General features: G+C 40.5%; 1 protein-coding gene across 2 annotated transcripts; it reads right to left on the reverse strand.

Moving 5' to 3' along the window:
* Positions 1 to 58: 58 nt before the first annotated feature.
* stom (stomatin) lies at positions 59 to 19,317 on the reverse strand. 2 transcript variants are annotated; one of them, XM_054756782.1, is made up of 8 exons: positions 19,029 to 19,317; positions 15,112 to 15,141; positions 14,770 to 14,879; positions 14,416 to 14,488; positions 7,643 to 7,725; positions 5,225 to 5,428; positions 3,275 to 3,409; positions 59 to 2,397 (listed from the first exon to the last, which is right to left on the reverse strand). In XM_054756782.1, the coding sequence occupies exons 1-8, from the start codon at positions 19,081 to 19,083 to the stop codon at positions 2,209 to 2,211; spliced, it is 879 nt and encodes a 292-aa protein (XP_054612757.1). In that variant the 5' UTR covers positions 19,084 to 19,317; the 3' UTR covers positions 59 to 2,208. The 2 variants fall into 2 exon arrangements, with proteins under 2 accessions (XP_054612757.1, XP_054612758.1); XM_054756783.1 differs by lacking the exon at positions 15,112 to 15,141 and having other exon boundaries at positions 19,029 to 19,309.
* Between the last annotated feature and the right edge of the window lie 902 nt (positions 19,318 to 20,219).

Here is a 20,219-nt window from a genome sequence, read left to right on the forward strand (position 1 = left end):
GTGTGCATGTGTTCCTATATTAACTTACAACATATTTATATCACTGGAATGACAAAAGTCATTTGACAGCATCTTTAATATTGTGTCCGAACAAAAATGCACTTACAGCTTTGGGATCTGAACAATCTTCTGTCAAATACAGAAAAACAAAGCAAAAACAAATACATTTCATTTGAAATTTTAGTAATACACTCCTGATCAAAATCTTAAGACCGGTTGAAAAATTGCTAGAATTTGCATTTTGAACATTTGGATCTTTTTTAAGTAGAGCTACAATATGCAAAAACAAGAAGGGGGAGTGAGACAAAAAGCATTTTATTGAAAACAACAATTGGCTGTTTATCAGCTGATCATTTAAATCCCATAGATTTGCCATCCATTTGGGGATGAATGGCAAGGGTAGTTCATAAAAATGGCCATCAGTTCCAGTCAGTTGATGCCCTTCATGAAGCCATCTTCACCACTTGGAGCAATGTGCCCACTAGCCTCCTGGAAACACTCGCATCAAGATGCCCAAAGCAATTTTTAAAGTGATTAACAAGAACGGTGGCGCTACTCATTACTGAGTCCTACTGAGAACATTTTTTGTTCTGGTTTGGAGAGTTTTTTGTTATTTTTTGAGCGATGGTCTTAAACTTTTGATCAGCTGATAAACAGCCTGTTTCAGTTGAATTGTTGTTTTCAATAAATGACTTTTTCAAAATGCTTTTTGTCTCACTCCCCCTTCTTGTTTTTGCATGTTGTAGCTCTACTTAAAACCTCATTAAGATCCAACTGCGCAAAATGAAAATTCGAGCAAATTTTCAACTGGTCTTAAGATTTTGATCAGGAGTGTACATGACTTTATAGACAATACTACATTTCTATGCAGTTAAAGTATTTGGGTGTGAGTCAATATAAACTATATTTTTTAAAAATTTTTTCTACTGGATTTCCTTGGTACAAATAATCAAGTGTTAAAACACTGATAAACATCTGGTGCAATCTTACCCTTTACAAAACAAATGTAACATCACTATTAAGTAAGAAAATGATTACAGTTATAATGCATATTTAACTTCTCAAAGCTGAACCATCTACCATTAGATGGATGTGAATACATTTGATAGAATCGAGTGAAACACATATTGAGATATATTCTATGTGGTTTAGTACTACTAAGCTAGAAATTCACTGTAACAGCGTATGCTCTCATAAAAAAAAAAAGTCAATAGTTAAAAGACTATGGACTATTTGGTTTGTTTTTTGCCTGCTTGCTTGGCTAAATTAATAAAAACTTCTCAGGCTATGTTTGCAAATGCATAGAAAAGTGGATGTAAGTTAAGGCTTTTTGCTCAAAGATTAGTTTGATTTCTGCAATAAACTGCGTGGCTTGAGGAAGTCACTCTTCCAGTCCACAACCTCTACACATCTTTTCTAATGCAGCTGTACAGCCCTCATGCAGGTTAGTACAAGATCAGTTTGTTTTCTGAAATAAGCTGCATGGCTTGAGCCAGTCACAGGGAATAAACTGTTTCTTAAAAAAAATAAATCACAGCTTTATAGTATTCCACAATACAGTAGAGCTGTATTATAGGAGCTTAGATCAAAAAATATGGCACCATTCAGGGTATTTGAACTGTTAATTGCATGCCACTCCTCCAGTCCACAACCTCTACACGTCTTTTCTAATGCAGCTGTACAGCCCTCATGCAGGTTAGTACAATTATACTCTAAGTCCTCTAGTTAGAACACACATACTATGTGGATTCACGACATGGCTCTAAACAACATACAGTACGTAACAAATATGCAAAGGGGAGGGATGTGAGTGGTTTTGATGTGCTCAACCAATTCCGCCTAGCAACGTGTTGCTAAGTTTGATATGACTTACATGGAGTATTCGTCTACGTTGAATAATAATTTGCTGTAATAGGAGGAATTTGGTATAGTTTTCTACTTAATTGATTTTTGTCAAATGTGAGAATGTGGGGAACAAGCAAGCAAAACAATATTAAAAATCTATTTTTTAAAATGTGAATAAAATAAAGCATATGCTGGCAGTGGTTTCAGCGGTACGGCAGCGTCAGGCGATATAGATGAACTACGCAGCGAGAGAATGTGGGTGTGTGTGTCTAGCAGGCACTTGTATGTGTTTGGAGAACAACACAAGTAGGGGAAAATATAGTGTGTGTATGTGCGTTTTACTTGCGGACGACGCTTTGCTATTCAGTGTTTGACGAAACCCTGCATCATCTCCAGAGGCAGAGGGAAAATGATGGTGGAGTTCTTCTCGGCCGCAATGGTGTTGAGGGTCTGCAGGTAGCGCAGCTGCAAGGCGGACGGAGACTCGGCGATCACCAGTGACGCCTCCTTTAGCGCCCTCGAGGCATTCATCTCTCCCTCTGCGGCAATAACCTGAAAGCGGGCACACAGCGGATAGTTTTTTTCCCTCCATTCCAATGAAAATCAATGGGGAGGTTGCACACTCACACATTGAACCCAATGCAACCACAAAAACGGTAATCCCTCACCACTTCACGCTTTGGAATTTGACGGCTTCACTCTGTCACGGTTTTTCAAAAATATATTAATAAATCATCGCTATTTCCTGGTTGAATGGATTTTGTCTTGGAACGCTGCCATGCAGGCCATTTTGTCTTTCTTACGGTGGAGTCATGAACACTGACAATAACTTTGGCAAGTGAGGCCTGCAGGCTCTTTGGATGTTGTTGTGGAGTCTTTTTGTGATCTCTTGGATGAGTTGTCGCTATGCTCTTGGTAAATTTGGTTGGAAGGTTCACCACTGTTCCTTGTTTTTGTCATTTGTGGATAATGGCTCTCACCGTGGTCGCTGGAGTCCCAAAGCTTTAGAAATGGCTTTCGAACCTTTTCCAGACTGATGGATCTCAATGAAGCTCAGTGAAGGTATGTTTTAACCTTTAAACATAAAGGTATGTTTTTTTCCTCCCTTTCAAAATAAAAAGTTTCATTTAGAAACTGCATTTTGTGTTCAGTTGTGTTGTTATTCAATATTTACATTTGTTTGATGATCTGAAACATTTAAGTGCCACAAACACGCAAAAAAAAATTGCCCTCCCCTGGTCCCTTTCGCTACTGTATCTACCATCTGGCCCTCTATCTGTCTCTCTATCCCAACCCAACCAGTCGAGACAGACAGCCGCCGGGTTCAGTTGGTTTTCCTTGATGTATGAGTAGTGTAGGTTTTAGGTCTTGACAGTCATGTCATTTCCCATATGTCAGTATATGTTAGGACAGTGTTACATTGTAGTACCTTGGCCCTGGCCTCCCGTGTGGCCTCAGCCTCGGCTGCCATGGCTCTCTGGAGCTGCAGGGGCAGCTTGACATCCTTGATCTCCACCCGCTCCACCTTGATGCCCCAATCATCAGTTGCATCGTCAAGAGTAGACTGAAAAAAAACAACAACGCAGACACAGGCACAGAAAACACTTGATATTATAACCTTGTGTGGACAAGTCCTTTGACCTTTTAATCCAGACTTCTTAATACAAGCCTTATCCTCCATTTCCAACTTTTTATACATACTGTATGTATATGTTTAAATGTAGCATCCTTGTTCTAAGTGATGTGAAAGTGCCATCATTCGGTTGGTGTGTTCTTAAAATTAGCCCTGGTTTAAAGTTAATGCAACCACAAGTCTAGCATGCACACCCAAAACACTGGACAACCACTCAACAAATTAAAATTCGCTTTAACTAAAAACATTAACATGGCGCAGATAATACTTCTAAATCGTGCATCAATTCTACTTTCTGCCACGCGATGGCAGCAGAGGGCAATGTGTTGAAAGCCCTGGTAGACCATAGGAGGCCTAGATGTTGAGGTAATAAGAAATAAATGTTGGAGCAATACAATCAGCACAACTCCAAGATATATTTATGGTTCACATAAATCCTCAACCGACTGATCATCTGCCTATGAAAACAAACATTCAATTATTTACAGCATTAATGGATGAATAAATGATAGCAATCGGTTGCAAAGTAACAGATGTGCTCTACATGCAGTATCACATGCTGTTTATTCACTTCACAGCAGTTTGTTACTTTAAAATTGATACTTACAGCTGAATGACGCCACTACAGAGCCTGGCTCTACAGCTAAGTGGCCACTTTAATCATCCGCTCTGTTTTCTATTGCTTGCCTGTCTATTGCTTGTCTATCTGTTCTACACCTGCTTAACAGACTCCTTCACCACTTGGCCCCCAACCTCCCACAGGATAAAATAACAACTGGTAGTTCAGTTCAGTTCAGTATTAGGAGAGGGCCCACTGCCAAACATTACGTGTTTACATTTGTCTTTTTTTCTCCGACTTCTCTGCTCCTCTTACGCAGACTCACAGGGCCGCAGATGTAAAGTCTGATCATCAATCTTTGAAAGCTTTCTTGTTATGAATGACCTTCCAGTCCATGTTTTTAGCATAATTCAAATAACAAAACACCACTTGCATGGCCCCTAAAAGGAGATGGCTGCAGCTAACACTAGCATTTTGATCATCAATATGACCGCAGCAATAAAATAGGCTATTTATTCAGTCGCTGCAGGAGACTCATTGCACTCACTGTAAAGATTTGCCAGAAATTAAAATGTGCATCTGTCATGACTTCAGCTCCCAAGCCATATCATTAACTTTGCAAAAGAAAGCTATTCTGAAGCAAGGAAATACATTTTACATCTAAATTGTCTACATTTTCTGTTTCATGGCTTTTAATCAAAGACATTTTGTTGTTTAGAAATGACTGTAATCATAGAAAAGAATATGCACTGGAAGCAGTGGCATCCAAGCACTTTTGCATTAATTGACTATTGAAGGTGATTGACAGTCACAATTCAAAAGCAATATTGAGTGCTGTTGCTTAGTTAGGGCGCCCATTAAAACAATTGGTTGACTTACAGTGTTTCAAAAAAAGAAGACGGGAAGAAAAGAGTTGGTCAGCAACCCAACACCAGAGATATATTGCAGTTGCTGTGGGAAACACAGGGAAGTCTCTTGCCTATTTGCTTGGCTAAATTCAGGTGGTGGCAATCTTTTGGCCAGGCATTGTCGGTTAAGTCGACACTGTGAAAAGGCTCTGGGCAATTCCACTTGCAAGTCAAATAGCAGCTGACCATAGCCAGCAAGTCCAGACATGCTATAATTAGTGCAGTTATGTTGTGGAATACACAATATGCAAGGCATCTGTGCAGGAAAATGAGTCGTACCTGCATGCTGTGTGCAATTTCTTCACGGTCAGACAGGATCTCCGCCAGGTTCTTGGTACCAAGAACATTCCTCAACGTGGTCTGGGCCAACAGGCGAGTGGCAGCATCTGCGTTAGTGATGTTGGCCACAGCCAGAGTTGCATTCTGGACTCGGTAGTACACTACGCCATCCACGCTCACTGTCACCGAGTCTTTGGTCAAAACCTGAGAGGGTTTGAATCCACCAAGGTAGATAAAACAGACATATGGGATTGTTACATGTGTGGAGGAAAATGCCTTCTGAAAGTGCTCCAATTATTGTAACCTTCTGGGATACATGACATGCAGTCAGAATGTCAATTTTGGACTCTTAAAGATTTATTTGGACCATTAGTTTTCCAGGGTGAAGTGCTCTTACAGTGTATACCTTCAGTTAATTTTAGGCTTTTCTAAAATGTACACAAGGTCAAAAAGACACATACAATATTAGGTTACCGGTAAATGTCCTTTAGCAAGTTTCACTTTGAGAACATGCTTTTGTTGTCATAAACAAGCTTCTGGCATACTTCAAGCTGGATATCGCAATTGGGAGAGATCCTTTAAATTGGTTGGTTTCCTGGCACGGACCCGACTTTTAAGTAGAGTTCACAAGTTCTACAGGGTTGAGATCAGGGATTTGGGAAAATCATTCCGGAAACTCCTGCTTCATCTATTACAAAAGACAGTTTTGTGTTTGAGATCATTGCCATTGTTGGAACACTCAATTGAGCGAAACCTACAGCTACAGTCATCCAAATAATGATTAGACCACCCTTGTTTCTCACCCTCTGTTTATTGATCAATTTTAATTTGTGTGGACAAATAGAATGATGATAACAAATATAGCTCGTAAGAGTTTAATTTACGAGCTGATATCTAGCAACTTCCATGGTTTTCTTGATAATAATCAGAATCACTTAAGTTCTTACATGAATAGCTATAGCATTGTACTGAGTTATTTTTATTGTCATTGTTACATTTGTCCAAACAAAAAGGTACCTTTAGTTGTATCTGGCATTTAAAAGAAACTGAGGAAACAAGGGTGGTCTAATCATTTTTTACATTCCATACCACTTCTTGAAAACCCAAAATAAATTCATAATTGCGCAGCCAATTATTGTTTTTAAAAGTCATTGAAGATGTACGCTCAATAATCATTTCACCCTGCAAAGCAATGGTTCAAATAAATCATTAAGAGCCCCAAATTAATGAAATTCATTAGTGTCTATCACATGCACTGACATTTTTTGTCATCAAATTTTGTCTATAAGTCTACTTAGAATTTCAAACATTCATGAATTTGAAATAATTGATCTTTTATGAAAAATTTACTGTAATTTCTGATGTATAAGCTGCATCTTTTTCTCACGCATTGAACCCTGTGATTTATATAGTGATGCGCATAATTTGTGGTCACGTTCTGGCGTCGCGACATCTCGTGTGCTTTGGAGCAGTAATCTTGCTCTTCGTGCACGTTCCTTCATCATGGAGAACACATGGAGAAGCGCAAGTGATGCGGCTTGCAGGTTGACGGTGATCGATCGAACGGCTTTTGCTTGGGCCTGCCGGTGATCTTGGCAGCGCCGGCGGGCTTCGGGGGGCTGGACTGCTGCGTGGTGGAGAGGACAGCACAGGCTCGGAGGCCGGGGTGGCACTGGGAGCGACAACGAAAGAGGGAGAGACACTGGCGGGTTGCGTGGCGAGGGAATTACGAGGCTGTTCGGCTCCGACACTGAAGAAGACAACTCGTGGTTTTAGTGCGAAGGAGGAGGATGAAGCTCAACGGCGATTTTTCTGGTAGACTACTGTTTACCCAGCTGTATTGCACGCACTGTTTGTAAAATCATTATAAAATGTATTTAATTAAAGATTGAAAAAACTTGCTGTGTAACTCTTTTTTTTTCTTCTCCCCTTTAAATTTAGTAGGTGCAGATTATATTCAGGTGCGCTCAATTGTCCGGAAATTTGTGTCTCAATTTTGGTCAAATGGTTGAAGGCTGAATGAAACTAATTTAATTCTGCCGTCTAGGTTGAGCAAATACATCATATTTGTGCTTCCATCCGCTTGTGTATTGCATTACAAGCGCAGCCCAGGAATGCCAATACTCATTTATTTGATTATTGTCTTTGTCACTTATAATATAAAGCTGTGTATTTACTAAACCAAAAGGGGAAAAAAAACACAGTGATTGCTGCATGTTTTCAGGTTTCCGCAAAAGTCTGGAGACACCTGCATTAGAGGATCCAGGACCATGTACAGTATAGTGGGATACGTTGTGGTTGTGTACAATGAGGCGTTCTAAATTGGACTAAATCTAGACTTATCACATTTATTGTGACAGCCTTTTGTGTGTGCGCGCATGTATTTGTTCAACGTCAACAGAACCATGCGTGTCGTACCTCTTGTGGTGGGATGTCGAAGGTGATGGTGCGCATGTCCACGTTAATAAAGCTGTCAGTGCACGGCAAGATGAAGAACAAACCTGTGGAATCACAAGAATGCAAATAGTCTTAGCGAGGACTAAATCCACGGTAAACGCAATAATGAGCGAGCGTCTTCACAAATGTTTGAAGCCGGTGGGATGAATGAAATCTTGGAAGCGGGCCAAGTCAAGCCCGCTTGATAAGACTGCAGCTGTGCTGACAGTCGGGCAAAGCTGTGAATGTTTGCAGCTTTCAGAAGCCCGTTTCAAGTCACAACCATCCAGCGGGTGTATGAAACAATACACGGCTCTGCTGAGTGAAGGCAAATGCGAGGTGTGCCAGCATTTAGCATTTCATGCCACATCAAGCGTCTTTCCAGTCAGTAAACTGTCTGTTTGACTGGTAAGATCACACCCTCACGCAAATAGCAACAGCAGTCTTCCTCTTGCCAGTTGAGACAAAAAAGGCCTTGGCCCTTGTTACGCAATCCAAGGTTGTTACATTAAGGAAAATTCCAAAGATAAAAAGAGACAGCTCATTACTGCATGTGATGGGAAACACTTATTCTGCCTATATAGCAGTCAGCGTCGCGGTCACAATGCGTCAGAAACGGTAACGCTACATATTGGAGCTGCCGCCACTGCTGCTGTGTTTTTATTTTTGAGATTGGAAAAGTTAATGCTAGGTGTAGGCGTTTGTTTCTTTGTTGCTATGTGAAATCAATGGGCCCAGGAAGGATGTTCCAGTAATGCTTAAAAAGGACCAAATACGGCAAAATATTGTATTACAAGTTGTCATGAATGTACCCGTTATTACATGGTCACAGCATGTACATAAACCCATAAAACCTTGTTGGAGGTGTTTTAATAGCGGCCTTTGTAGGGGGCATAAGTGTGTCGCACTACATGCAGTAATGAGCTGTCTTTTTATCCGTGTTTATATCTTTAAAACGCACAGAAAAGGGAAAGACGTGTGTTCATATCTCACATAAGGATTGTTGATGGGCAAAATTCTCAAAAAGTGCAGTTTTCCGTTAAAGCACCACACACACACACACACACACACACACACATACAGATGTTTCTCGTTTTATGGCGTTCCTTCTTACGATGTTTCAGAGTTTCGAATGCAGCCTAAGGGGGCTCCAAGAATGGTAGACTGACTGGCGCCATTGTAAGAGGCAAGTTGAACAACGTTAATTATGGCCGTTTCCAAAGACATTTGCGAGCCTCGCTGACCAGGGCGAGTTGGCTCTGCTGGCCTGGTTGTGATGGCCCACTGGCTATCATTCACCAGCTCAAGGGAGGAGCAATCACATTAATTAAGAAGTTGTCTTTATTATTATTATTATTATTATTATAAGAAGATATATATATATATAATAATAGATATCAGCTCTTAAATTAAACTCTTACGAGCTATATAAAATATATATATGTATATATATATTTTTTAAGTGTGATTTCTTTCGCCCCCCCAGAATTGCGATTTCAATTCTGAGCGTGGATCACTTTTTTTTTTATTTTTTTTAACAAAATTGTGCAGCTCTATTCCATAAAGAAAACTACTGCATTCATAGACTGCCTCAAATTAAAAACATGCATGTTGTCCCATAGCCAGATTGTGTGGCTGAGGTTAAGGGGACATTACAGGAAACCAAATGCTGAATTTAGTTGGGGCATCGGCACCACAAGGCCCCCAGGAATGTGAGATTTGCTGGCAGAGAGCTATTATTACCCCACGCTGTCACAAATGGCGTCCCCTGACGCTCCGGGGAGTCCAATTTCACCATTTTTTAAGAGGACACTCCCTGTTTTTATTAGATGCAGTAAAACAACAAATCAAAGACAAAGAGACAGTGAGCTATGAGATATATGCAAATTCTTCCTCGTGGGAGCATGTGTTTTTCTCAACAAATACCCCGTGTTACAAAAAAGAAAAAAAAAATAGACATTGCCATCACTATTTTCAGATTTATTAACACATCTATAACTCAAATAGCACTGTCAGACATATGGCGTCACATAAATGAGGCCCTGGTGAATGTGCTTTATTGCAGGATGCACTTTGAGTGGGGACATCATGTTCTAAGACCCTCATATTGTTTTCATTTCTGATTAATGCCAATGACTTGTCTTACCAGACTCCATACATCTTGTTAATGCTATATTACTGCAGCTCTTACTTGATATTTTACTATTTTGACAATACTTGCTCTTTCCCCACTCTAATGCTAATAAATTTAACTTCACTGTAATACTGCGCAAAATGAAGATGTTGATACTAAAACACGACCAGAGAGGATTCTGTGCTTGACGTAAGGGCTCCGGGCCATCTGTCCGAAGTCAAGGTCTTCACGATGGTACTGTCTGCAAATGTCTGCGAGTAACCAGGCAACCGTTGATGCATGACCCTATTTATGTCCGAAATTAAATGGTTCTGGTGCCGATGTTTTTCAGGGATGCCAACTTTGAGCTGAAATGCCAAATAAATTGAATACACCACACAATATCATATCACTCCCTTGATACAATGCAAATATGCCCTGTATAGACCATGAACAGAAATAACATCGGAGGAATTAGAAATACCGTAGACATTCTCCCCTCAATCTGGGATTAATTAATTATCCAATTAATCTACAAATATTTTGGTAAATTTAAATATCCTCGGATTTCATCCTTTCAAATGTTTTTATTTCCTTAATCACCCATGAAAAAGCAGCTTCATTGACTTTTAACAAACTCCCCTTAGGGCATTATGAAATCAGTTTTATTTTTTCCCCCCCAAGTTCCATTTTTTCTGTTTTTTACCTTTTCCACTTATTTTACCAGCATAGTGTGTGTGCTATTTGGGTTAGTGAATAAAATGTCCATGAATAAAATGCAAAAATCCTTACATTTATTGATGCAATACATCATTGGCCCATTTTGTCCAGTAATTGAGAAATGGATGGAGCCTGGCTAACTTTTCTAATGGGATGTCAGCCTCAGCGCATATTGCTACAAAATCTTCAACAAACTGTAATGCCTGTAGTGCTTGTGATTAAGGAAAATGTAGTCGCAGATCTAATTCCAATGGAGTTATTATTCTAAGATATTTTTATGACACCCTTATTTTGTTTACACAATTAGACAAATGTGACAAAGAGACCTCTTATTTTGAAGGCCAGACGTTGACACGAGCTGGGTGCAAGAATGAATGTGCCTCGTCTTTTTTCCACTCCAACTTGCACATCATCAGTAGGCATTGTAAAACGGTCCTTCCATTATAAAATGGTCGTTAGATTAAAGCGGTAAAACACAACACGATGAAAATATAGTCATCCAGCCTGAGTCGCGCAAACAAAAACACACACACTGCTAAACTAAGCTAACACCGGGAGCTTCCATTCACGTTCTGTCACAGAGGAGCAACAGAGCCGAATATCCAACGTCCAAAGTGCAACTACCTTCACCCTGGTACACCACGGACATGTCTGTACTGTGGTGTTGCGTTTTCTTCTTGCGGGTGGCAGGAGTCGAGTGGCAACCAGCTTTGAGGCTGATTACTGCCCCTACCATGTTGGAGTGTGGCTCAGAGTTACAAACGTTATACGGCAATGTGAAAGAATTTGTTTTAATTAAGAGCTATCGTTGTGAAGGTTTTGTTATGAAAATGTACTAAACACCCACACATTTTCCCGTGTGAGAGAATGTGCTGTGACCATGAACGCGAGCAGCTGCAATTTGCAGCACCAGTTCAAAAAAGAGCCTTGTTAGAGAAATCTATATACGTTATCACCCATTTTGAACAAATATTATTGTGCATAGAAAGGAGCAAGCAGGTCCCGTGAAGGAGAACAAAGGGACCAGTCTTGTGTGACTCAGAGACGTGGAGGAGGTTGGGTTGCACAAGGCCTTCTGCTTCGGTTCACATCCTGTGATGTTAGAAAATTAATTAAACCACACATGGATGATATATCACTACACTGACGCATGCACATAGCCAGAGACACAGAGCCTCTTCCTTGAGAAAGCTGGACTCTCCTGAAACTAGGGAGCGCCCAACAGAAAATAAAGAGAAAGGTTTTCGGAGAGCATATTCACAGTGGTGTGGGAAGGTAACTCTGGTACGTTCATTCGTTCTCCTCACGAGTAAAAAGACAAAGAAAAGACCCTAGTTGTGGCTGTTAGCCATGCCAAGCTAAAACTCAACTCTGAACCCCCAACGTCACTTCTTATCCTCCCCCACTCAGTACCGGAACACATTTACAGCAACACAGGAGCACGAGTCTTATTTATGTTTTAAATGGCTTATTTTCTTCTGACTTGATGGACTCTAGCTCAATGCACCAGGCTGCCGCAGTGCCACATATTATCCGCCAACCTGGAATATAGCATTCAGCACACCCGCACAGGCTGATCCACCCCCCCGTCCGATTGTTTTTAGCCGTACTCCAGTCCTGTGTGTCACTGTCTTATCGACCACCGGAGAGATGTGCTTTAACCGGTGATTTTAACCTACACATAGATCATCTTTAAGACCCTCTTTAAAAGGGAAAATTTTAAATAAGCTACATTTTATGGATTGTACCCAACACGTCACGCAGCCAACTAACAACAGGGGACAAACTCTGGGGACATTAGTTATGGCCTGTCCACCCGTACGCCCTCTGTTGTCGACTTGGTTGTCTCTGACGATTACTGTTTGTTTTTTAATATCACCGGTCTTATCCAGCGGGAGTCCTCAGTGTGGACTGTGAGGAAGCGCCATCTAACCTCTGAAGTGACTGCAAATTTTATTAAAGTTTTTAGTGAATATCCTCCCATTGTTTTATCTACACCCTGTCCTTTTACTGTTGAAAATTTTAACAGGAAACTTACATCCTGCCTCGACACTGTTGCTCCACCACAAACAAAAAAGGTACGGCTAAAACCTTTGCCCTTGTGAAAAAACGACGTGGAAATAAAAAGAACTTAAGAAATTGCAGGGTGGCAGAGAGGAAATAGAGGAAAAACAGTGGTCAATTATTAAATATTTTGTGAACAGAAAATATAAAACACTATACAACAATGCAGTCAAAAATGCAAGAGACACCTTTTTTTTCTCTACAATTACACAAAAAACAAAAACAAGTCCTTTTCTCCACAATTGATTATTTGTTTAATCCGGATATTAATAAAATACATGTTACTCCAACAAACTCTCTTTGTGAGGAGTTTGCAGTCCACCTCAGAGCCAGGTTCATGCCAAGTATGGATACAAGCTCCTTGGAGAGCCATGAAATGACATGTGGTGTCCCCGAAGGATCAATTTTAGGTCCTGTTCTTTTTAATCTTGACATGCTCCCCCTTGGCAGTGTCATCAGGAGACAAGGGCTTAATTTTCACATTATATTTACTCCAAATTTCAGCTGCACATGTGCTGACATAGACCAGAGGGTGGACATACATTACACCTTTTTTTTTTTAAAATGAATGATGTACCCTCGCTGACCCTGAGATCCTCCAGCAGTGATCTCCTCATCATCCCAAAAGTCAAGACACACACACACACACACACGGGGAGGTGTCTTTTCAGTATTATGGCCCCCCATTTGTGGAACAGTCTGCCGGAGGACCTCAGGGCTGCAAAGAATCTTCAGGTTTTTAAGGCCAGGCTCAAAACCCACCTCTTTGATCTGGCTTTTACTTAGCATTTATTAATTATCAATTTCATTTTAGCTTTTTATTTCCCTTATTTGATTTATATTCTAATGGCATCCTCCTTATTTATTTTATCTTGTTTTATCCTGTTCATTCAAGATCTTTATCCAATTTTAATTCTTATTTTTATTATTAGTGCTGACTTTTTTTTATATTTATGCATTTTAATTTATTTTTTTTTAACTTCCAGTGTTCCTCAGAGGTAGCCCTCTGCATCAAGGTTATGTCGGCTACGGCTGCGGGAAGTCGCATATGTCAGTGTCCTGGTGAATGTGGTCCGATTGGGCTCCTGGTGCAAATGCCTCCCTGATAGTGTTTCCTGACCTGGGTACTCAGCTATATTTTTATATTTTAATACTTTCATTCTATCGGTAAGTGTGCATGCATTGGTGTGTGTGTGTGGTTGGGGTGTCGGAGAGGGGGTTTTCAGGGGAATTTTTTTCAACTCTGTATTGCACTCTGTACGGGAAAGTGCTTTATAAATAAAGTTTGATTTGATTTTCGGTTATGACTACCATGTTGGGCAATATGAGTGTAAAGGTGACTGTAGGGGTGTTATGTCATGTCTAGAGGGCCCTAATAATGTTCAAATGCATATTTAGAACGTCGTAAACAGGTTTGATATGTTGTAACTACAGAAAAATTCCACTTATAAATAAGAAATCCTACTTTGCAGAAATTTACTTATCATGGTAGGGTCTGGAACCAATTAACCGCAATAAAGGAGGGAGTACTGTACTTCAGAACTCATCAGTGTTTGACACAGCTCACCTGTACCTAATGAGCTTTACATTTTGTTCTTCAACTGAGCTTGAATCTGAAATAAAGCATGATTAAAAATTGCTTAATAATAGGGAAACACACAACACATTTCCAACAATGACTATGTTTGGTATCTGCTCATTGTCAGAAAGTGAGGATGTTTGAGAATGCAGTGCAAAGTCTATGTGAGGATGTTTGAGAATGCAGTGCAAAGTCTGTCTGAGGTCTTGTGTCCGGACTTGGCTGAACATATTAAACAAATTATTGTTGTTACTGTAAAGAATCTGGTAGTAGTCCAACCTGGTCCTTTGGCTCCTCCTCGCAGAAGGCGTCCCAGGCGGAAAATAATGGCTCTCTCATACTCCTTCACAATCTGTGTACAGAGGCAACACACAAAGAGCTTTTATATCCTGCTTTGTCTTATTTGACATTCAGCCTACACCCTGTAATTGGATATATCTGCCATTCAAAAAAAACAATCTGTTCAATGGAACAAAGGCTTACCAGCCTCTGAACACACACAAAATCAAACACTGAAAAACAACAAAAAACACAAACACAAACAAGCTATAGATGATTTATACTAGTGTACCACTGAGATGTATTCCAATAAAACAACATGCAATAAAAACAACAAGTGTGAGAGCAGCTGACCTTAATGCACATCCAAATGGAGAGGGGCAGTGTGACCACCATGAGAAGAAGCGACAGTCCCACCAACAGCCAACCACAGAAGCCAATATCGGAGTCTCCACTCTCTAAGGCTGGAAACAAACAAAACACACACTTAAATGATGTGAATATTGTTTTCATGTTTTTTGCAGTCATGCATCAGGGCAGCTTATTAAATATCACCTCCGGTGTGTTCATTTATCACATATATTGCACAGCTAAAGCCTAGCGGTAAGAGCCGCTGCCCTTCCAAGCAGATTGAGCTTCACTTCAACAAATTGATGACATGCAGGAATATAGTTCAAAGGTGATCGGATGCAGTACCTTCCGTATCATGTAAAGTGCTGCATGGACCTACAGACAAAGTTAAAAAGTCAAAACACCATTGTTTTGTTCAAGCAATATGCTGTATATTTAAAAAAAGACCAATAATCCCACAAACCATGGCAACAGGAGCATCCTTTGGATAAATTATAATCATTTTATCAACGATTGCTGTAATCCGATAAATTAAACAGGCCTACAATGTAGAGAGGCAACAAAATATATGTAAACCTTTTGAAATGTCATAGTTTTCTGAATAAATATGTCATAAAATGTGATCTGATCTTCATCTAAGCAAATATAGTGTGTATATATATATATATATATATATATATATATACAGTATATGCTTGTAATGAAACCTGCATTTTTTCATGTCTTTATTGAGAACAACCAAAAAAAAAAAAAAAAGCATTGTTCTTGTGGAAAAAGAATGAATTCTTAAATTAAGAAGTGAGTTTGGAGTCAAGAGTTTGGAGGTGTGGGTAACAGCGACTTACGACTGATAAAAACTTTTAGTGTTTGCTCTGCACCAGAAGAAGCAGAACAGGCTTATGTGAGCCATGCCTCGCCAAAGAGAGATTTCAGAGGCTCTATGATTAAGAATTGTTGATATACATAAAGCTGGCAAGTAGGTTTGGCTATCGTTAACATATTATCCAATACCGGTGCCAAGTCGGTACTTTTGAAGCTGTGCCCGAACAAGTACTTATATACAGAACAGGGAATGCGCAAAAAATGCTTGTGTCAGTGCACTTTTTGCCATGAGTGTTAATGGTGGACAATGAGGGAGTGTTGTGTTGTTGTTGTTGTGGAACTGAGCACTGCTGTCGGCGTGTCAAGGTCGGCAATAAAGTTTAAACACAGACTTCAGTGTCTTCCTCTGTCGGAACGCTGCATTACTTACAAGACGTTACTTGCACGACGTCACCTTCAAGCACTTGTTGCAGGCGAGTCTGCATTCATTTAGCACAGAAATGAGGCAACGATTTAGTTCTTCGGAACCTCTGCCATTATGATACAGAGTTTCGGTACGTATCCCTACAGGCAATGGTTACATAGTTATCTTAAAGACTTTTAAAATGCACCAGTCTAGCGTTTAGGGAAATACTGTATCTACAGTCATGGACAAAAGTCTTGCCATAGGTAAACAGTATGAAGTAAAGACCTCATAACAAACATTTCTTTGTTTCAGAACAACATCAAAGCATCATAGCAACAAGCATGTGGAACATTTTTACCATGAGAGCTTTGATCATTTCAGTATCGGCTGTGGCTTCCCTTTGCTTGGATGACGGTTGACATTCGGCTGCGCCGGGACTCGTACAAGTGGTTGATGAAGGCATCTGGGATGGCATAAAACACGGCCTCACATGCCTTCCACAGGTCATTTAGATTCTTTGGCTTTGGCTTCCAGGTGTCTTCCTTCATTTTTGCCCAAACGTGCTCAATAATGTTCATGTCTGGGGACTGTGCGGGCCACTTTTCGAGAACTTTGATCTTCTTCAGCTGCAGAAATTTGTTGGTAGAGACCGATGTATGGCATGGAGCGCCATCCTGCTGGAAGATCTGACCCCTCTTGTGTTCTGGAATGTAGTGGGAAGCAAGAATCTGTTTATATTTGATGCTGTCGATGTTTCCATCTACTTTGCAGATCTTCCTTTCTCTTCCATGTCGGATGAACCCCCACACCATTATCTTCCTGCCTCCGAATTTGACCGTTTTCTGGGTGTACCTTGGATTTAGGCGGGTTCCTGTAGTTTAGTACTGGCGATGCTTAGGGTGCAATTCTACTGAAGATTCATCTGAAAAGTCAACTTTTCCCCACATTTTGGTGGCCCAGGTGAGGTCCTCGCTGATGTGTGTGCCAAGGAGCTTGAAGGTTTTCACCCTCTCCACCTCAGTCTCATCAATAAACAGGGGTCTATGCGGCTCCTTTTCCCTTGTTTTGGGTCGATGATCATCTCTTTAGTCTTATCTGTATTGAGAAGGAGATTGTTATCACGACACCAAGCTATGAGGTTCGCCACCTCTCTTCTGTATGATGTTTCAACACCACCAGTGATCAGGCCGATGACTGTAGTGTCATCCGCAAATTTAATGATGCTGGTGTTGTTCTGGGAGGCCACGCAATCATAGGTGAAGAGCGTGCAGAGGAGCGGACTCAGCACACACCCCTGTGGGGTCCCAGTGCTCACAATTCTTGAGCTGGATGTGCGATTGTGGACTGTGTGGATTGTGTGACTGGGGCCTGCCTGTTAGAAAGTTAAACACCCAGTTACAGAGTGTGGGTGACCTGTCTATTTGTGACTATTACGTAACTGATTCAAGATGGTTCGAAGACACGTCGTGTCATTTTTACCAGAGAATGCCAAGACTAAAATGATTCATCTGAACCAGGGATCACCAACGTTTTTCCTTGTGAGAGCTACTTTTACAAATTGAAAATGGCCAAGAGCTACTCATTTTTGTAAACAAAGTGAATATGCTTGTTTTACCAGAACATTAACAAAATGCTGGTGTCCACAACTCACATTTTGTATTTCGGAATGCATTTCTTTCTTTCTAAAATTATTAACTGCAAACCTGAATGAAAAGCAGGCTTGCGGGCACCTCATGTGGTCGTGGGGGGCTACCTGGTGCCCACGGGCACTGTGTTGGTGACCCCTGATATGAACCATAGTTCTCAACAATAGGAGGATTAGTTAGGGAGTTATGAGGTTTTTACTTCATGCTGTCTACCTATGACAAGATTTTTGTCCATGACTGTACAGAAGGAGACACTTTGGGACTGTTGCCACTTTAGCAATAAGTGAGAGCCCAGTCAAAATGACAAAAATTCCTCAATGTGGTAAAGAAACAACCCCCTATGACAGCCAAAGATTTGAAGTCATCATTCGAACTGGCTAGTCATCACTGTTCATGAGTCAATACGTAAAACATTGAACAAACACCATCTACGGTAGAACACCACAAAGGAGACCACTGCTTACTAAAAATTCTATTGTTTTCTGGACTGATGAAACTAAGATTGAACTATTTGGGGAAAAAACCCCACAGGACACGGCATATCATGAAAACATCATCCCAACCGTAAAGTATAGTGAGAGAACTATCATGATTTGAGCCTGATCAGGGCCTAGCCTGCTTGTAATCAGTGAGGGAAGATGAATCCCCAAGTGTATCAGACAATTCTTTAGGATAATATGAGAATGCGTAAAAAAAAATCCACCTTTTGGGAGTAACCAAGTCAGAGGACAGACCTCAACCCAAAAGAGCTGTTATGGACTGATTTCAAGAAGGCACTTATACGTGAGACATCCAACGAATATGACAGAGCTAAAGCAGTTCAGCTACATCCACAGGAAGCGCCTTCAATAAAGACATGAAAAATCCAAGAAATACTGTGTCAAAACCCTTGACTTCGATCAAGATGACATATTTATTCAAAAAACGAAAAGGATCACATGGGTTTTCAAGCCACTGTATTTATTTGAGCCGCGGTACTGAATAATAACAATACTAAATGAATAGAATTAAAAAGTATAAGTTTGTATAAAGTATTTGTCCCACAAGGATTTTTTGGAAATAAAACAACTGTATGAGAGTGTTTTTAAAAACATTTTTTTAAAGCAGCTGTCTGGCGCAATTAATTCAGCGTAGTTAACTTTCACTACTACAGCATTAGCTAGCCACCACTCGTTAGCTTAGCTTTAGCTAGGTTATGGGTACCATTTCCTTTAGCGTTTCAACACATTTATGATAATCCCACTACTTCCATATGTACCCAACTGTAACATGTTATCTATGATTAAGGATATTTGGCTTTTAGGCGCTCGGAGATTTAAACTTTACGACACTAAGCGCACGCGACATAATTGCAGTCTATACTGAGTGCATATTGTATAGAGTGTCACCTGATTGGCGTTCTCGTCTCTTCGCAGCTTTCATTGCAACTTCTTCGCTGTCCATAGTGAAGAGTTTAAACGTTTAAAGGCAATGCTGAATAACTCAACGTAAAACGACGAACCCTGTTTATTTCAGTAAGAACTATGGGTTCGTCCCTCACACCATTACGTCTTTACCCTACGCGAGGACTTGCAGGTGCTGTGACGTAAGCGTGTAACGAAGTTCTCTCTCCCAACTCACTTGTTCACTAGACAAACAAATTCCGTACTTAAGAGAGTTCTGAAACGTGTTAAACTTGTAAATAAAATCCACATGTAATGCAGCATTGATCATCATCTGTAGCCTGATTTAGGTGGGCGGGGTCCAAAATCTGCCTGAAAGTCATTGTTCAGAATAAAATATTCTCAAAGAACCAGTCACGCCTTTTTGCTTGCAGCCTTTTAGTTAGATGTTTCCCTTGTACAGATCTGTAATCGCCCCTGGTTCATCTCCCATGCATTATTTGATAAATGAAGAAAGGTAACATTCATATCTGCACAAGTTTATAAAAATCCCAGTTCAACGTTAGATTGACCATGCACTGCATAAGGCAGGGGTCACCAATGTTTTTTTTTGCGAGAGCTACTTTTAGAAAATGAAAATGGCCACGAGCTACTCATTTTTGTAGAAATGATTTTCATACTGTATTTCAACCCAAACAGATCAAATATGCTTGTTTTACCAAAACATTCACAAAATGCTGGTATCAACAACTCACATTTTATGTTTCAGAATACTTTTCTTTATAGTGTTCTCACATTATTAAGTGAAAACCGGAATGAAAAGCAGGCTTGCCGGCACCTCATGTGGTTGTGGGGGGCTACCTGGTGCCCGCGGACACCACGTTGGTGACCCCTGGTATAAGGGCATGTAGTTTGTTTTCCTGGCGGAGTCCTGCATTGTTTGGTGGTTCAGACCTCCATCCCATTGTAATCCTTTCAATTATGATGATGAGGGTGAGGGGTGGGGTGGGGGGACTTGTAGATTAATTGCTAAACACCCACAAAGCCCTAAACTGGGATCTGTGTGCAGGACTGAGTCCTAACGAGTGAATCATATGATAGGTTCAAGTACTGTATATGCAGCCACGCTTGCTTGCTGTCTATTTGCAGTCTTTTTTTAATCCGAAAGTAGTGTTGTGACGTTCACGAACGAACCGG

Source organism: Dunckerocampus dactyliophorus, chromosome 17 (assembly GCF_027744805.1).
Source record: "Dunckerocampus dactyliophorus isolate RoL2022-P2 chromosome 17, RoL_Ddac_1.1, whole genome shotgun sequence".
NCBI lineage: Eukaryota > Metazoa > Chordata > Actinopteri > Syngnathiformes > Syngnathidae > Dunckerocampus > Dunckerocampus dactyliophorus.

Bases quoted from the DNA above. Each gene is read 5' to 3' on its own strand.
- stom (XM_054756782.1), bottom strand. From the start codon at position 19,083: ATGGACAGCGAAGAAGTTGCAATGAAAGCTGCGAAGAGACGAGAACGC. The intron at 14,880-15,111 runs GTACTGCATCCG...GTTTGTTTCCAG, and splicing joins CACTTTACATGATACGGAAG to CCTTAGAGAGTGGAGACTCC. The intron at 2,398-3,274 runs GTACTACAATGT...GCCCGCTTTCAG, and splicing joins CACGGGAGGCCAGGGCCAAG to GTTATTGCCGCAGAGGGAGA.